We start from the raw sequence: 12,766 nt of genomic DNA on the forward strand, positions 1-12,766 counted from the left end.
TCTGCCTTCAACTGGTCTCCCTCAGTGATGACGGCCTCACACTCTCTCTCTAAAATCCATCACTTCCTTCTTGCTCCGAGACTGTCCTACAAATCATTCTTCCAAATGTAAAATTACAATTTTGAAGTTATTTTTTCCCCGATGTTGGCAGTTATGGATCAGTCATGAGCGGCACGGTAGCACAGTGGTTAGCACAGTTGCTTCACAACTCCAGAGTCGCAGGTTCGATTCCCGGCCTCGGGTCACTGTCTGTGCTGAGTCTGCACGTTCTCCCCGTGTCTGCGTCGGTTTCCTCCGGTGCTCCAGTTTCCTCCCACAGTCCAAAGACATGCAGATTAGGTGGATTGCCCATGGTAAATTGTCCTTGGGTTAGGTGGGGTTGCTGGGTTACAAGGATAGGGTGGAGGTGTGGGCTTAAGTAGGGTGCTCTTTCCAAGAGCCGGTGCAGACTTGATGGGCTGAATGGCCTCCTTCGTTACTGTAAATTCTGCGCCAATTTATTCACAGTGGATCATTGCAGCGTGACAGGATGCAAGTCATTCTGCACACGCAGTCCAACCGACATGCCTGATTCAACAAAACGACGCGCAATTCACAGGTATATCTAAAAACAAATTCTCAACACCTACACTTCTTGCCAAGCAACACTGAATTTATACACATTTATTGGAAGATACAAAAATCTCTGCCAAATCACTAATTAAACCCACATTAAAGGGTAATTCGTAGCTTTCAAGCAAGTCAATTTGACAGTTTTTTCAAAATTCAGACTTGTTTCCATCTATTCTCTTTTAACTTCAAAGTAGAAGTCCTTCAATTTTCAGACAGATCATGTCCATGTTAAATCGGAAAAAGAAATGTAAATATTTAAAAGTTGCAGCGACTGAGCACGTGTAGTTGGTGCAAGATGGTAATGTTCAACTGAATTCTCTGCCAGATCACCAGATGTTCAAAATTTTCTGCAAATACATTTAATAATGTACTTGTAGCAATTTCAGCTACAGCTCTTCAGCGAACAACTCAACCTGACAATCAACTTGCACATTCCACAATACCCTTTTTGGTGCGAAGGGCTAAGCTTTCTATTATTGTAGCTGGGATCCTCTTCAAACATTTTAAAATTATGCTACATTTGACAGTCCAATGAACACAAAACATTACAAATAAGCAATTTTTGAGAAATATAAATACATAGAAACATTGATAGAAAATAGGAGCAGGGGGAGGCCATTCAGCCCTTCGAGCCTGCTCCGCCAGTCATTATGATCATGGCTGATCATCAACTTCAATACCTTGATCCCACCTTCCGCCTATATCCCCTAATCCCTTTAGCCCCAAGAGCTGTATCTAATTCCTTCCTGAAATTACACAACCTTTTCGCCTCAACTACTTTCTGTGGTAGTGAATTCCACAGATTCACCACTTTCTGGGTAAAGAAATTTGTCCTGACGTCAGTCCTGAAAGGTTTACCCCTCAAACTTTGACCCCTAGTTCTGGACTCCCCCACCATCGGGAACATTCTTTCTGAATCTACCCTGTCTAATCCTGTTAGAATTTTTTACGTTTCTACGAGATCCCCTCTCACTCTCCCAAACTCTAATGAATATAATTAAAACCAGTTTAGTCTCTCATCTGACAGACCTGCAATCCCAGGAATCGGCCTTTGCTGCACTCCTTCCATAGCAAGAACATCCTTCCTCAGAAAAGGACACCAAACTGAACACAATACTCCAGGTGTGACCTTACCAATGCCCGATACAACTGCAGTAAAATATCCCTATTCCTATACTCAAATGCTCTCGCCATGAAGGCCAACATACCATTTGCCTTCTTTACTGCCTGCTTTGCCTGAATGCTTACTTTTAGCGACTGATCCACGAGGACACCAAGGCCTCGCTGAATATCCACCTCTCTCAATTTACACACATTCAAATAATAATCTGCCTTTATCATTTATCCACATTATACTGCATCTGCCAAACATGGGCCCACTCACTCAGCCTGTCTGAATCCCACTGAAGCATCGCTGCATCCTCCTCACAGCCCACCCACCCACCCAACTCTGTATAATCTGCAAATTTGGAGATAATACATTTAGCTCCCTTGTCCTAATCATTAAAAATAAAATGTGAACAGCTAGAGACCTAGCGCAGATCCCTGCAGCACCCCACTAGTCACTGCCTGCCAATGGGAAAAAGACCCATTTATTCCAACGTTTTGCTTCCGTCTGCTAGCCTGCTTTCTATCCATCTCAAAACATTATCCTCTGCTATGCGAAACCTTTTTGAAAGCCTCTGAAAGTCTAAATAAACTACATCCACTGGTTCTACCTAGTCAACTCAACTAGTCACATCTTCAAAGAATTCCAGCAGATATGTCAAGCATAAGGTGGCAAAGGGCACAGTGGTTAGCACTGCTGCCTCACGGCGCTGACTCGGGTTCGATCCCAGCCCTGGGTAACTGCCCGTGTGGAATTTGCACGTTTTCCCATGTCTGAATATGTCCCACCCCCACAACCCAAAGATGTGCCTGGTCGGTGAATTGGCCATGCAAAATTGCTCCTTAATTGGAAATTTTTTTCTTTAATTTAGAGCACCCAATTCATTTTTTCCAATTGAGGGGCAATTTAGCGTGGCCAATTCACCTACCCTGCACATCTTTGGGTTGTGGGGGCAAAACCCACGCAGACACAGGGAGAATGTGCAAACGCCACACGGACAGTGACCCAGAGCCAGAATCGAACCTGGAACCTCGGCACCGTGAGGCAGCAGGGCTAACCCACTACGCCATTGGACTGCCCTGTAATTGGGAAAAAATAACTGGGTACACCAAATTTATTTATTTTTAAAAAGCTTTGTCAAGCATGATTTCCCTTGCGTAAATCCATTCAGACTTGGTCTGATTATACTACCGCTTTCCAAACATTGTGCCATGAAATCCTTGATAATGTCCTCTAGCAACTTCCCTACTACAGACATTAGGCTCACAGGTCTATAAGTTGCCTGTTTTCTCACTACCTCCCTTTTTGAATAGCAGGGTCATATTAGCTACTCTCCAATCTGTAGGAACCATCGCAGAGTCCGAAGAATGCTGGAAAATGACCACAGTAGCACAGTGGTTAGCACTGTTGCTTCACAGCACCAGGGTCCCAAGTTCGATTCCCGCTTGGGTCATTGTCTATGCGGAGTCTGCATGTTCTCCCAGTGTGTGCGTGGGTTTCCTCTGGTTTCCTCCCACAAGTCCCAAAAGACGTGCTTGTTAGATGAATTGGATATTCTGAATTCTCCCTGTGTACCCGAACAGGCGCCGGAATGTGGCAACTAGGGGATTTTCACAGTAACTTCATTGCAGTGTTAATGTAAGCCTACTTGTGACAATAATAAAGATTATCTTATTTCTAGCACCACTTCCTTAAATACCCTGGGATGAAGATTATCAGACCCTGGAGATCTATCGCCTTCAATCCCATTAATTGCCCCAAAACCGTTTCTTTACTAATTCTAATTTCCTTCAGCTCCTCACTAAAACTGTGCCTCTCAGAACTTCTGGTACATTATTTATGTCTTCCTTTGTGAAGACAGAAGCAAAATACGAATTTAGCTCCTCTACCATTTCTTTGTTCCCAGTTAGAAATTCCCCGTTTCGGAATGTAAAGGGCCTATATTAGTTATCATCTTTTTCTCTTTACATACCGAGAAATATTCACAATCAGTGTTTAGGTTTGCCACTAGCTTACTTTCATATTGCATTTTCCCCTTCTTAAATCAAGCCCTTGGTCTGCCTTGGCTGAATTTTAAACTGTTCCCAATCCTCAGGTCGATTGCTTTTTCTTGCGAATGTGTACGCATCTACTTTGAATCTAATACTATCTTGAATTACCATTGTAAGCCATGGCTTAGCCACAGTTCCCTTTCTACTCTTGCGCCAAATAGGAAAAAAACAACTTTTGGAGCTCATTCCTTGAATGCCTGTCATTACCTGGCCATCGTCTTTTCTTTCAGCAATGTTTCGCAGTCCATCATAGCCAGTTCATGCCTCATACCATCATAGTTACCTTCACTGAGGTTCAAGACCCCAGTCTCAGAATCAACTACCTCACTATCCATCTTGATAAAGAATTCAACCATATTATGGTCACTTATGCCCAAGGGTTCTCTTGCAATTAGATTGTCAACTGATTCTTACTCATTGCACAACACCCAGTCCAAGATGGCCTGTTCCCATGTTGGTTCCTCGGTATTGATCCATTAAACCATCCCGTATACAATCCAGAAATTCCTCCTCTATTTTACTGTGACTAATTTGATTCACCCAATCTATGCGCAGATTAGTCACCCATAATCACAGATGTCCCTTTATCACATGCATCTCTGATTTCCTGTCTAATGCTATTCCCAATATTACCACTGCAGTTTGGTTGTCTGTATACCACCCCTAAGAATCTTTTTTGTCCCTTGGTGTTTATTTTAAAATAAATTTAGTGTATCCAATTCATTTTTTCCAATTAAAGGGCAATTTAGCATAGCCAATCCACCTATCCTGCACGTCTTTGGGTTGTTGGGGCGAAACCCACGCAAAGACGGGGAGAAGGTGCAAACTCCACACGGACGGTGACCCAGAGCCGGGATCGAACCTGGGACCTCTGCACCGTGTTGCAGCAGTGCTAACCACTGCGCCGCCGTGCTGCCCCCCCCCCTTGGTGTTTCTTAACTCGACCCATACAGATTCTACATCATCTGTGCTAATATCTTTCCTCAGGATAGTATCAATATCTTCTTTAATCAACGATGTAACTCCGTCGCCTTTTCCTTTATCTGTCCTTCTTAAAAATGAAACAGCCTTCAATGTTTAGTTCCCCCTCCTTGGTCACCTTGGATTCATGTCTCCGTAATCCCAACTATATCATATATATTTACATCTATCTGCACAACTCATTCAGCCATTTTATTTCAAATGCTCTACGCGTTCAGGTACAAAACCTTAAGGTTAGTCCTTTGTTTCTTAAACTTTAGAGTACTCAATTATTTTTTCCATTTAAGGGGCAATTTAGTGTGGCCAATCCACCAAACCTGCATATCTTTGGGTTGTGGGGGTGAACCCATGCAGACACAGGGCGAATGTGCAAACTCCACACAGTGACCCAGAGCCGGGATCGAACCTGGGACCTCAGCGCCGTGAGGCAGCAGGGCTAACCCACTGCGCCACCGTGCTGCCCCTCTGCACCTTTCATGCCCTCAGGCCATCCCAGTTAAGTTGAGGCACAGCAAGGTCACACCAGGAATTATGAAATGACCAGATAGTCTTGTTTTTTTGATTGATTCTAGTTGAGGGATAAATATAGGTCAGGCCACTGGGAAGAACATACGAAATATAATAGGCCATTTGGTCCCCCAGGCCTGTTACACCATTTCATAAGATCATGGCTGATCTATGTTTCAAGATCTATATTCCCATCCATCCAAATTAAAAAAATAAAAATCGCTTATTGTTACAAGTAGGCTTCAAATGAAGTTACTGTGAAAAGCCACTAGTCGCCACATTCCGGCGCCTGTTCAGGGAGGCTGGTACGGGAATTGAACCGTGCTGCTGGCCTGCCTTGGTCTGCTTTCAAAGCCAGCGATTTAGCCTTGTGCCAAACCAACTTTCAAAGCCAGCGATTTAGCCCTGTGCTAAACCAGCCCCAATAACCTGGCACAGTGGTTACCACTGCTGCCTCAGCGCCAGGAACCCGGGTGCGATTTTGGCCTGGGGTGACTGTATGAGTTTGCACTTTCTCCACTGTCTGTCTTCCGGGTGCTCCGGTTTCCTCCCACAGTTCAAAGATGTGCAGGTTAGGTGGACTGGCCATGCTAAATTGCCCTTAGTGTCCAAAAAGGTTAGATGGGGTTACTTGGTTCATGGGGGTACGGTAGAGCTGTGGGATTGAGTAGGGTGCTCTTTCCAAGGGTCAGTGCAGACTCGATGGGCCGAATGGCCACCTTCTGCATTGTAAATTCTGTGATTCGATGATTGGTGCAGACTCGATGGGCCAAATGGCCTCCGTCTGTACTGTAGAGATTCTAACCGTTGATTCCCGTGCCGAACATGAATCTTACTTTGTACTGAGTCTCCATGGGTCTCACTCCACAGCCCATACCTTTTTTTTTAAATTTTAGAGTACCCAATTATTTTTTCCAATTAAGGGGCAATTTAGCGTGGCCAATTCACCTAACCTGCACATCTTTGGGTTGTGGGGGCGAAACCCACGCAGACACGGGGAGAATGTGCAAACTCCACACAGACAGTGACCCAGGACCGGGATCCGAACCCGGGTCCTCAGCGCCGTAGGCCGCAATGCTAACCACTGTGCCACCGTGCTCCACAGCCCATACCTTAAAAAAGTTCATTTTGGAGGAAGTCTGAGCAAGAGGTGATGGCCCCACCACCACCGCCTTCGGAGGCTCAGTTCCAATGTCATACAACCCTCAGAAAAAAATTCTCCTAATCTCTGTCCTAAAAGGTGCCTCCTAGCCCTGGATTCACCCACAAGACACAACATCCTTTTATCTAGTCTAGATCATTTAGGATCTTGTATACTTCAATCAAGTCACCCCTCACTCTTCTGTACCCCAGTGGAAACAAGCCCAGCCTGCCCAACCTTTCCTCATAAGCTCTTTCCAGTAAACCTACTCTGAACCACCTCAATGCATTTACATGCTTCCTTAACTAAAGAGACCAAATCTGCGCACAATATTCAAATGAGTGGTCTCACCAATTCCCTGCATAACTAAAGCATAACATCCTTGCTTTCATTAGCCTTAATTACTTGTGCCTGCATACGAAAACTCCTTGATTCCTCTGCACCCAAGAATTCTGCAGCCATCCTCCATTCAAGCAATATTCTGCTTTTGTTATCCTTTCGACCGAAGTGAACACTTCGCATTTTTCCCCACACCATTCTCCATCTGCCAGATTTTTGCTCATTCTCCCATCCTACTTATATCCATCCGCAACCTCTAGTCCTCTTCACAACACACTTCCCTACCAATCTTTGTGTCATCTGCAAGTTTAGCTTCTGTACTTTCACTACCCTCATCCAAGTCATCGATATAAATTGTAAAAGGTTGAGGTCCCAACACAGACCCTTCTCTGCTCTTCAAAATATTGCCATAAAATCTTTTATATTCACCTCAGATAAGCCGGACCTCAGTTTAGCATCACATCCAGAAGACAGCATCTCTGACTGTACAACACTCCCTCAGAACTGCACCAAAATGTCATATTCTCAGTGGAAATACCTTGTCCAAGGAACTGAGAGCAAGGTACACAAGAATGCTGGCCTAATAGGTCAAGCTAGGTTCAGAAGTAAGCACCAAAATCCCAGACAATAACAGTGGTTTTAATGTTACAACATTTATATTCATTTATAAACTTTGCAATAAGCATTTTTTTTTTTTAAAAGAGTATCCAATTCTTTTTTTCCCAATTAAAGGGGCAATTTAGCGTGGCCAATTCACCTATCCTGCACATCTTTTTGGGTTGTGGGGGTGAGACCCACGCAGATTTAATACAGAGTAAGCTAAGCAGCTGCCCTAAAACTCCAAAACCTAAAAGTACCGTCACACTGGAACCACTCGGGTGGGCCACCTTTTTGAAGTGCTGCCCAGCATTTTGCTGCAAACTTGTGGCTGGCTTGGTCCTTTTCCAACCTTTTTGTTGTTGAACTGGAGTCACCCAGGGCCTCACCGAGGAAGGACAACACATTCCCTTCCCCAAAGTTAGCAAACTGGTTTTTTTCCCAAAAGATAATTCATCAGAATCACGGTCACTTTGGAATGTCAGGCAGATGGGGTAAACCTAGCAGGGTGGCCACTAGTGCCTGCATGAAAACATTTGCAACTTCAGCCATGATGCCTCACATGGCTGAAAAACTGGAGCATTTACATGTGTCACAGGCATAGATGGATGCAAACGGGAGCAGGAGGAGAACAATGCTCTCTTGCACCGCATTGTCAAAAGCTTACCAAATGCTTTTGTAGTTTCTACCAATTTCATTGTGAATGTTTGGCCTTTTGGCAACTCTTTCAGCATCTTGGCCACTTCATAATGCCGACAACCCACCACGTCCTGACCATTGATCGATTCAATGTGATCGCCAATGAGGATTACTTTAACTCGGTCAATGATGCTGTTATCTTTAATGCGCTGGAAAAGGAGAGAAAGAGAGAGTTAGTGTACGCTCAAACAGTTAGGGAAAAGAAGCAAGGACTTGCTTCCAAAGATCTACACCAAAAACACAGCTTTGGGGATACTGACCGACCCAATACATTTTGGTTATTACTTCATGGTAAATACAACACTGAAATAATCTGTGCTCCTCCAACAAAAGCCGCTTGTGTAACTCCAATCTCCATCACTCCATCACGTTGTTGTCGTCAATAAGGATGCACTGTTTTAAGTTGGAATAATTCTCTGTAAAATCTTCTCGCTAGAAGTCAACATGGTGGTTGATCATTAATGATGTGAATATTCTGTCTGATGCCTCAGTTGACAGAAGTACTGCCCAGTGTACCGTATTTTCTTTCTAAACATTTGAGGTCAAGGCTGGGCCGCATTTAATACCTTCTCTCCTGTCTCAACCATGCTTCACCGCTGCAGCTCGTCCAAACAGATTCCCTCCCTCACTCGCTGCTCCGCCCAACATAGATTCTGTTTCAGGAGGAGCAGCAAGAGTGGAAGGGAAGTAATCTGTAATTGGAAGAGCTGGAAAAGCAAGGATGGGAGACAAAGAATCTGTGATTGGAGGAGCAACACCTCACAGATTCTGCCTCTCCCAGCTCGCTGCACCTCCAATCAAACTCTGTATTGGTTCTCCACTCTCGCAGACGCCTGCAATTATTCAGCTCAGGATAATGGAGGAGCCAGAGTAAAATAATATTGAATGGGGACTGCCTTTCTTGAAGTTTTCACTTGGCCTCGCTAATCAGGGGCGACGTTATAGAATTATAGTGCAGGAGGCCATTCTGCCCATCGGGTCTGCACCGGACCTTGGAAAGAGCACCCTACTTAAAGCTCACGCTTCCACTCGATCCCCGTAACCCCACCTCACCTTTTGGACACAAAGGGGTAATTTAATATGCCCAATCCACATAATCTGTACATTTTTGGACTGTGGGAGGAAACCAGAGCATCCGGAGAAAACCCACACAGACACGGGGGGAAATGCAAACTCCACACAGTCACCCGAGGCTGGAATTGGACCTGGGTACCTGGAGCTGTGATGCAGCAGTGTTAACCACTGTGCCACCATGCCTGCCCTTGACATTGCAAGGGTGGATTTGCCCATTGACCCTGGAGAGGTGTAGGAGGCTATTCCAGCATTTGGGGCATGGGCAACTTCAGGCACGGCCACCAATAATGGAGCAATTGAAATTGGGTATGAACAAGAGGCCAGAATTAGAGGAGCACAGATATCTCCAAGAGTTGTGGTGCTGGAAGAGAACAGAGAGATAAGTGAGGGATTTGAAAACAACACAGCACTTTGCACATGCTACACAGAAGCAGCATGCAAAAGACAGAGCAAAGCAATCCTACAGCCAGTGAATCAAATGAAAGAACTGTAGTCCAGTTGTGAATGGTAGTGGATAATTAAAACAACAAAGTGGAGGCGGTAGCTCCAAAAACATCCTCAATAATGAGGGAGTGCAGTGCATCAGTGAAGCATTTGCAACCATCTTCAACAAGAAGTGTTGAATGGATGATCCCCCTCAGCCTGCTCCTGAGGTCCCATCATAGATGGTAGGCTTCAATCAATTCAGTTCAATCCACAGGATATCAGAAAATGTCTGAAGACATTGGATACAGCATCATTCTCCTCAAGGCAGCACGGTGGAGCAGTGCTGTCTCACAGTACGAGGACCCAGGTTCGATACCAGCTCTGGGTCACTGTCCGTATGGAGTTTGAACATTCTCCCCGTGTATGCGTGGGTCTCACCCCCACAACCAAACCAAAGATGTGCAGGCTAGGTGGATTGGCCACACTAAAATGCTACACTCTTATTCAAAAAAGGGTGTAAAGATGAACCCAACAACTACAGGCAGGTTTAACGTCAGTGGTGGGGAAACCTCCAGAAACAATCAATCCGAACAAAATTAATAGTCACTTGCGCAAATGTGCATTATTAAGAAAAGCCAGCATGGATTCATCAAGCAAGCCGGAGGACACGAAGAAATTTAAAATTCAGCAGAGGAGGTCAAAAGGTTTAATACGGAAGGGGAAAATAGAATACGAGAGTAAGCTCGCAGAAAACAAAGACTGACTGCAAAAGCTTCTATAGATATGTGACGAGAAAAAGACTGGTGAAGATAAATGTACTTCCCTTACAGTTAGAATCAGGTGAATTCATAATGGGCAAAGAGATGGCAGACCAGTTGAACAATTACTTTGGATCGGTCTTCACTGGAAATACTAGGGACCTTCTGGAAATACTAGGGACAGAGGGACTAGCACGAAGGAGGAATGGAAGGAAATCCTCATTAGTCAGGAAATTGTATTGGGAAATTGATGGGATTAAAACCCGCTAAGTCCCCAGGGCCTGATGCTCTGCATCCCAGAGTATTTAAAGAAGTGGCCCTAGAAATAGTGGATGCATTGGTGATCATTTTCCAGCATTCTACAAACTCTGGACGAGTTCCAATGAATTGGAGAATAGCTAATATAACCCCATTTTTTTTTAAAAGGGAGAAAAAAAGGGGAATTATAGACCGGTTAGCCTGACATCAGTGGTGGGGAAAATGCTGGAGTCAATTATTAAGGATGAAATAACTAAGCATTTGGAAGTGGAGGACAGGATCGGTCCAAGTCAGCATGGATTCACAAGGGAAGTCATAGAGTGGAGAAGGGTGAACACCAGTGGATGTTGTGTATCTGGACTTGCAAAAGTTTTTGACAAAGTCCCACACGAGAGATTAGTGAGCAAAGTTAAAGCTCATGGTATTGGGGGTAATGTATTGACGTGGATAAAGAACTGGTTGACAGATAGGAAGCAGAGAGTGGGATTAAACGGGTCCTTTTCAGAGCGACAGGCAGTGACTAGTGGGGTACTGCAGGGTTCAGTGCTGGGACCAGCTGTTCACAATATACATTAATGATTTGGACGAAGGAATTGCATGCAATATCTCCAAATTTGCAGATGACGCTAAGCTGGGTGGCAGTGTGTGCTGTGAGGAGGATGCAAAGAGGCTGCAGGGTGACTTGGACAGGCTGGCAGAGTGGGCAAATACAATATAATATGGGCAAATGTGAGGTTATCCACTTTTGTGCCAAAACAGGAAGGCTAATTATCTGAATGGTGGCAGTTTAAGAAAAGAGGAAGTGCAACAAGACCTGGGTGTCATGGTGGGACAGTCACTGAAGGCTGGCATGCAGGTACAGCAGGGTGGTGAGGAAAGCTAATGGCATGCCGGCCTTCATGGTGAGAGGATTTGAGTATAGGAGTAGGGATGTCTTGCAGCAGTTATACACGGCCTTGGTGAGGCCACACCTTGACTATTGTGCACAGTTTTGGTCTCCTAGTTTGAGGAAGGACATTCTTGCTATTGAGGGTGGCCCGTGAAGGTTCATCAGACTAATTCCTGGATGGCAGGATTGACACATGACGAAAGATTGGATCGACTGGGCTTGTACTCAGTGGAGTTTAGAATAATGAGAAGGGATCGCATAGAAACATATACAATCCTGATGGGACTGGACAGGCCAGATGCAGAATGAATGTGCCCGATGTTGGGGACGTTCAAAACTAAGAGTCAGAGCCTGAGAATAAGGGATAAGCTATTCGGGAATGAGATGAGGAAGAACTTCTTCTCTCAAGACTTCTTGCAAACTTGTGAAATTCTCTACCACAGAAAGCTGTTGGGGCCAGTTGGTTGGATATATCCAAGGGGGAACTGGGTGTGGCCCTTGAAGCTAAAGAGATAAAGGGGATTTGAATGGTGGTGCAGGCTCGAATGGCTCGAATGGCCTACTCCTGCACCTATTTTCTTTTTTTTTTTAATGTTTTTTATTGAGTTTTCATATTTTATATCCAACAAATTACAAAGTATTAGAAGAAAAAAAACACGCAAAAATTAACATGTATATTTACAGGTAAGCATCTTCATAATAACAGCTGTGGCCGCCCCATTTAGCTGGCATAAATATTTTACATTCCCCAATATGGCCAAGGCACATGTTTATAGGCATTTATTTACAGTTTGGTTTTGGGCCTTAGCTTGCCATCAAACCCCCATAACGAACCAATGAGCCCCCCCCCCCCCCCCCCCCGGGCTACCTTCCCCCGATTCCCGTCCATTTTCCCCTGATTCTTGGCCACCCTATTTTCTATGAAAATTGCATTTAACTAACTTGGGAGATTTTTTTTTTTAATTTCCAGCACCCAATTATTTTTTTTCCAATTAAGGGGCACTTTAGTGTGGCCAATCCACCTAACCCTCACATCTTTGGGTTGTGGTGGTCAGACCCATGCAGACACGGGGAGAATGTACAAACTCCACATGGACAGTGACCATGGGCTGGGAACGAACCCGGCTCCTCAGCACCTTGTGGCAGCAGTGCTAACCACTGTGCCACCATGCTAATCAGGATCCTAACCCACCCTGATTACTTATTTTCATATGGAAAGGCGATTTTTTTTTTGCACATTGTCATTTGGCATGCTTTTTAAGGAACATAGCTGCAGCACTAATGGAGAGATAGCTGTACAATAATCTGTAACTAGTCTCTTATTGC

The 12,766-nt window shown here is 44.6% G+C and overlaps 1 protein-coding gene across 2 annotated transcripts in view; it reads right to left on the bottom strand.

Moving 5' to 3' along the window:
* The window catches only part of gipc2 (GIPC PDZ domain containing family, member 2), a 69,336-nt gene that overhangs the window by 14,693 nt on the left and 41,877 nt on the right, over positions 1 to 12,766 (bottom strand). For both annotated transcript variants that reach the window (XM_038793734.1, XM_038793733.1), the window contains exon 3: positions 8,004 to 8,184. In XM_038793734.1, coding sequence (XP_038649662.1) covers positions 8,004 to 8,184 — 181 coding nt within the window. The remainder of the gene's footprint in view (positions 1 to 8,003; positions 8,185 to 12,766) is intronic.

The sequence above is a fragment of the Scyliorhinus canicula genome, chromosome 4 (genome assembly GCF_902713615.1).
Source record: "Scyliorhinus canicula chromosome 4, sScyCan1.1, whole genome shotgun sequence".
Classification (NCBI taxonomy): domain Eukaryota; kingdom Metazoa; phylum Chordata; class Chondrichthyes; order Carcharhiniformes; family Scyliorhinidae; genus Scyliorhinus; species Scyliorhinus canicula.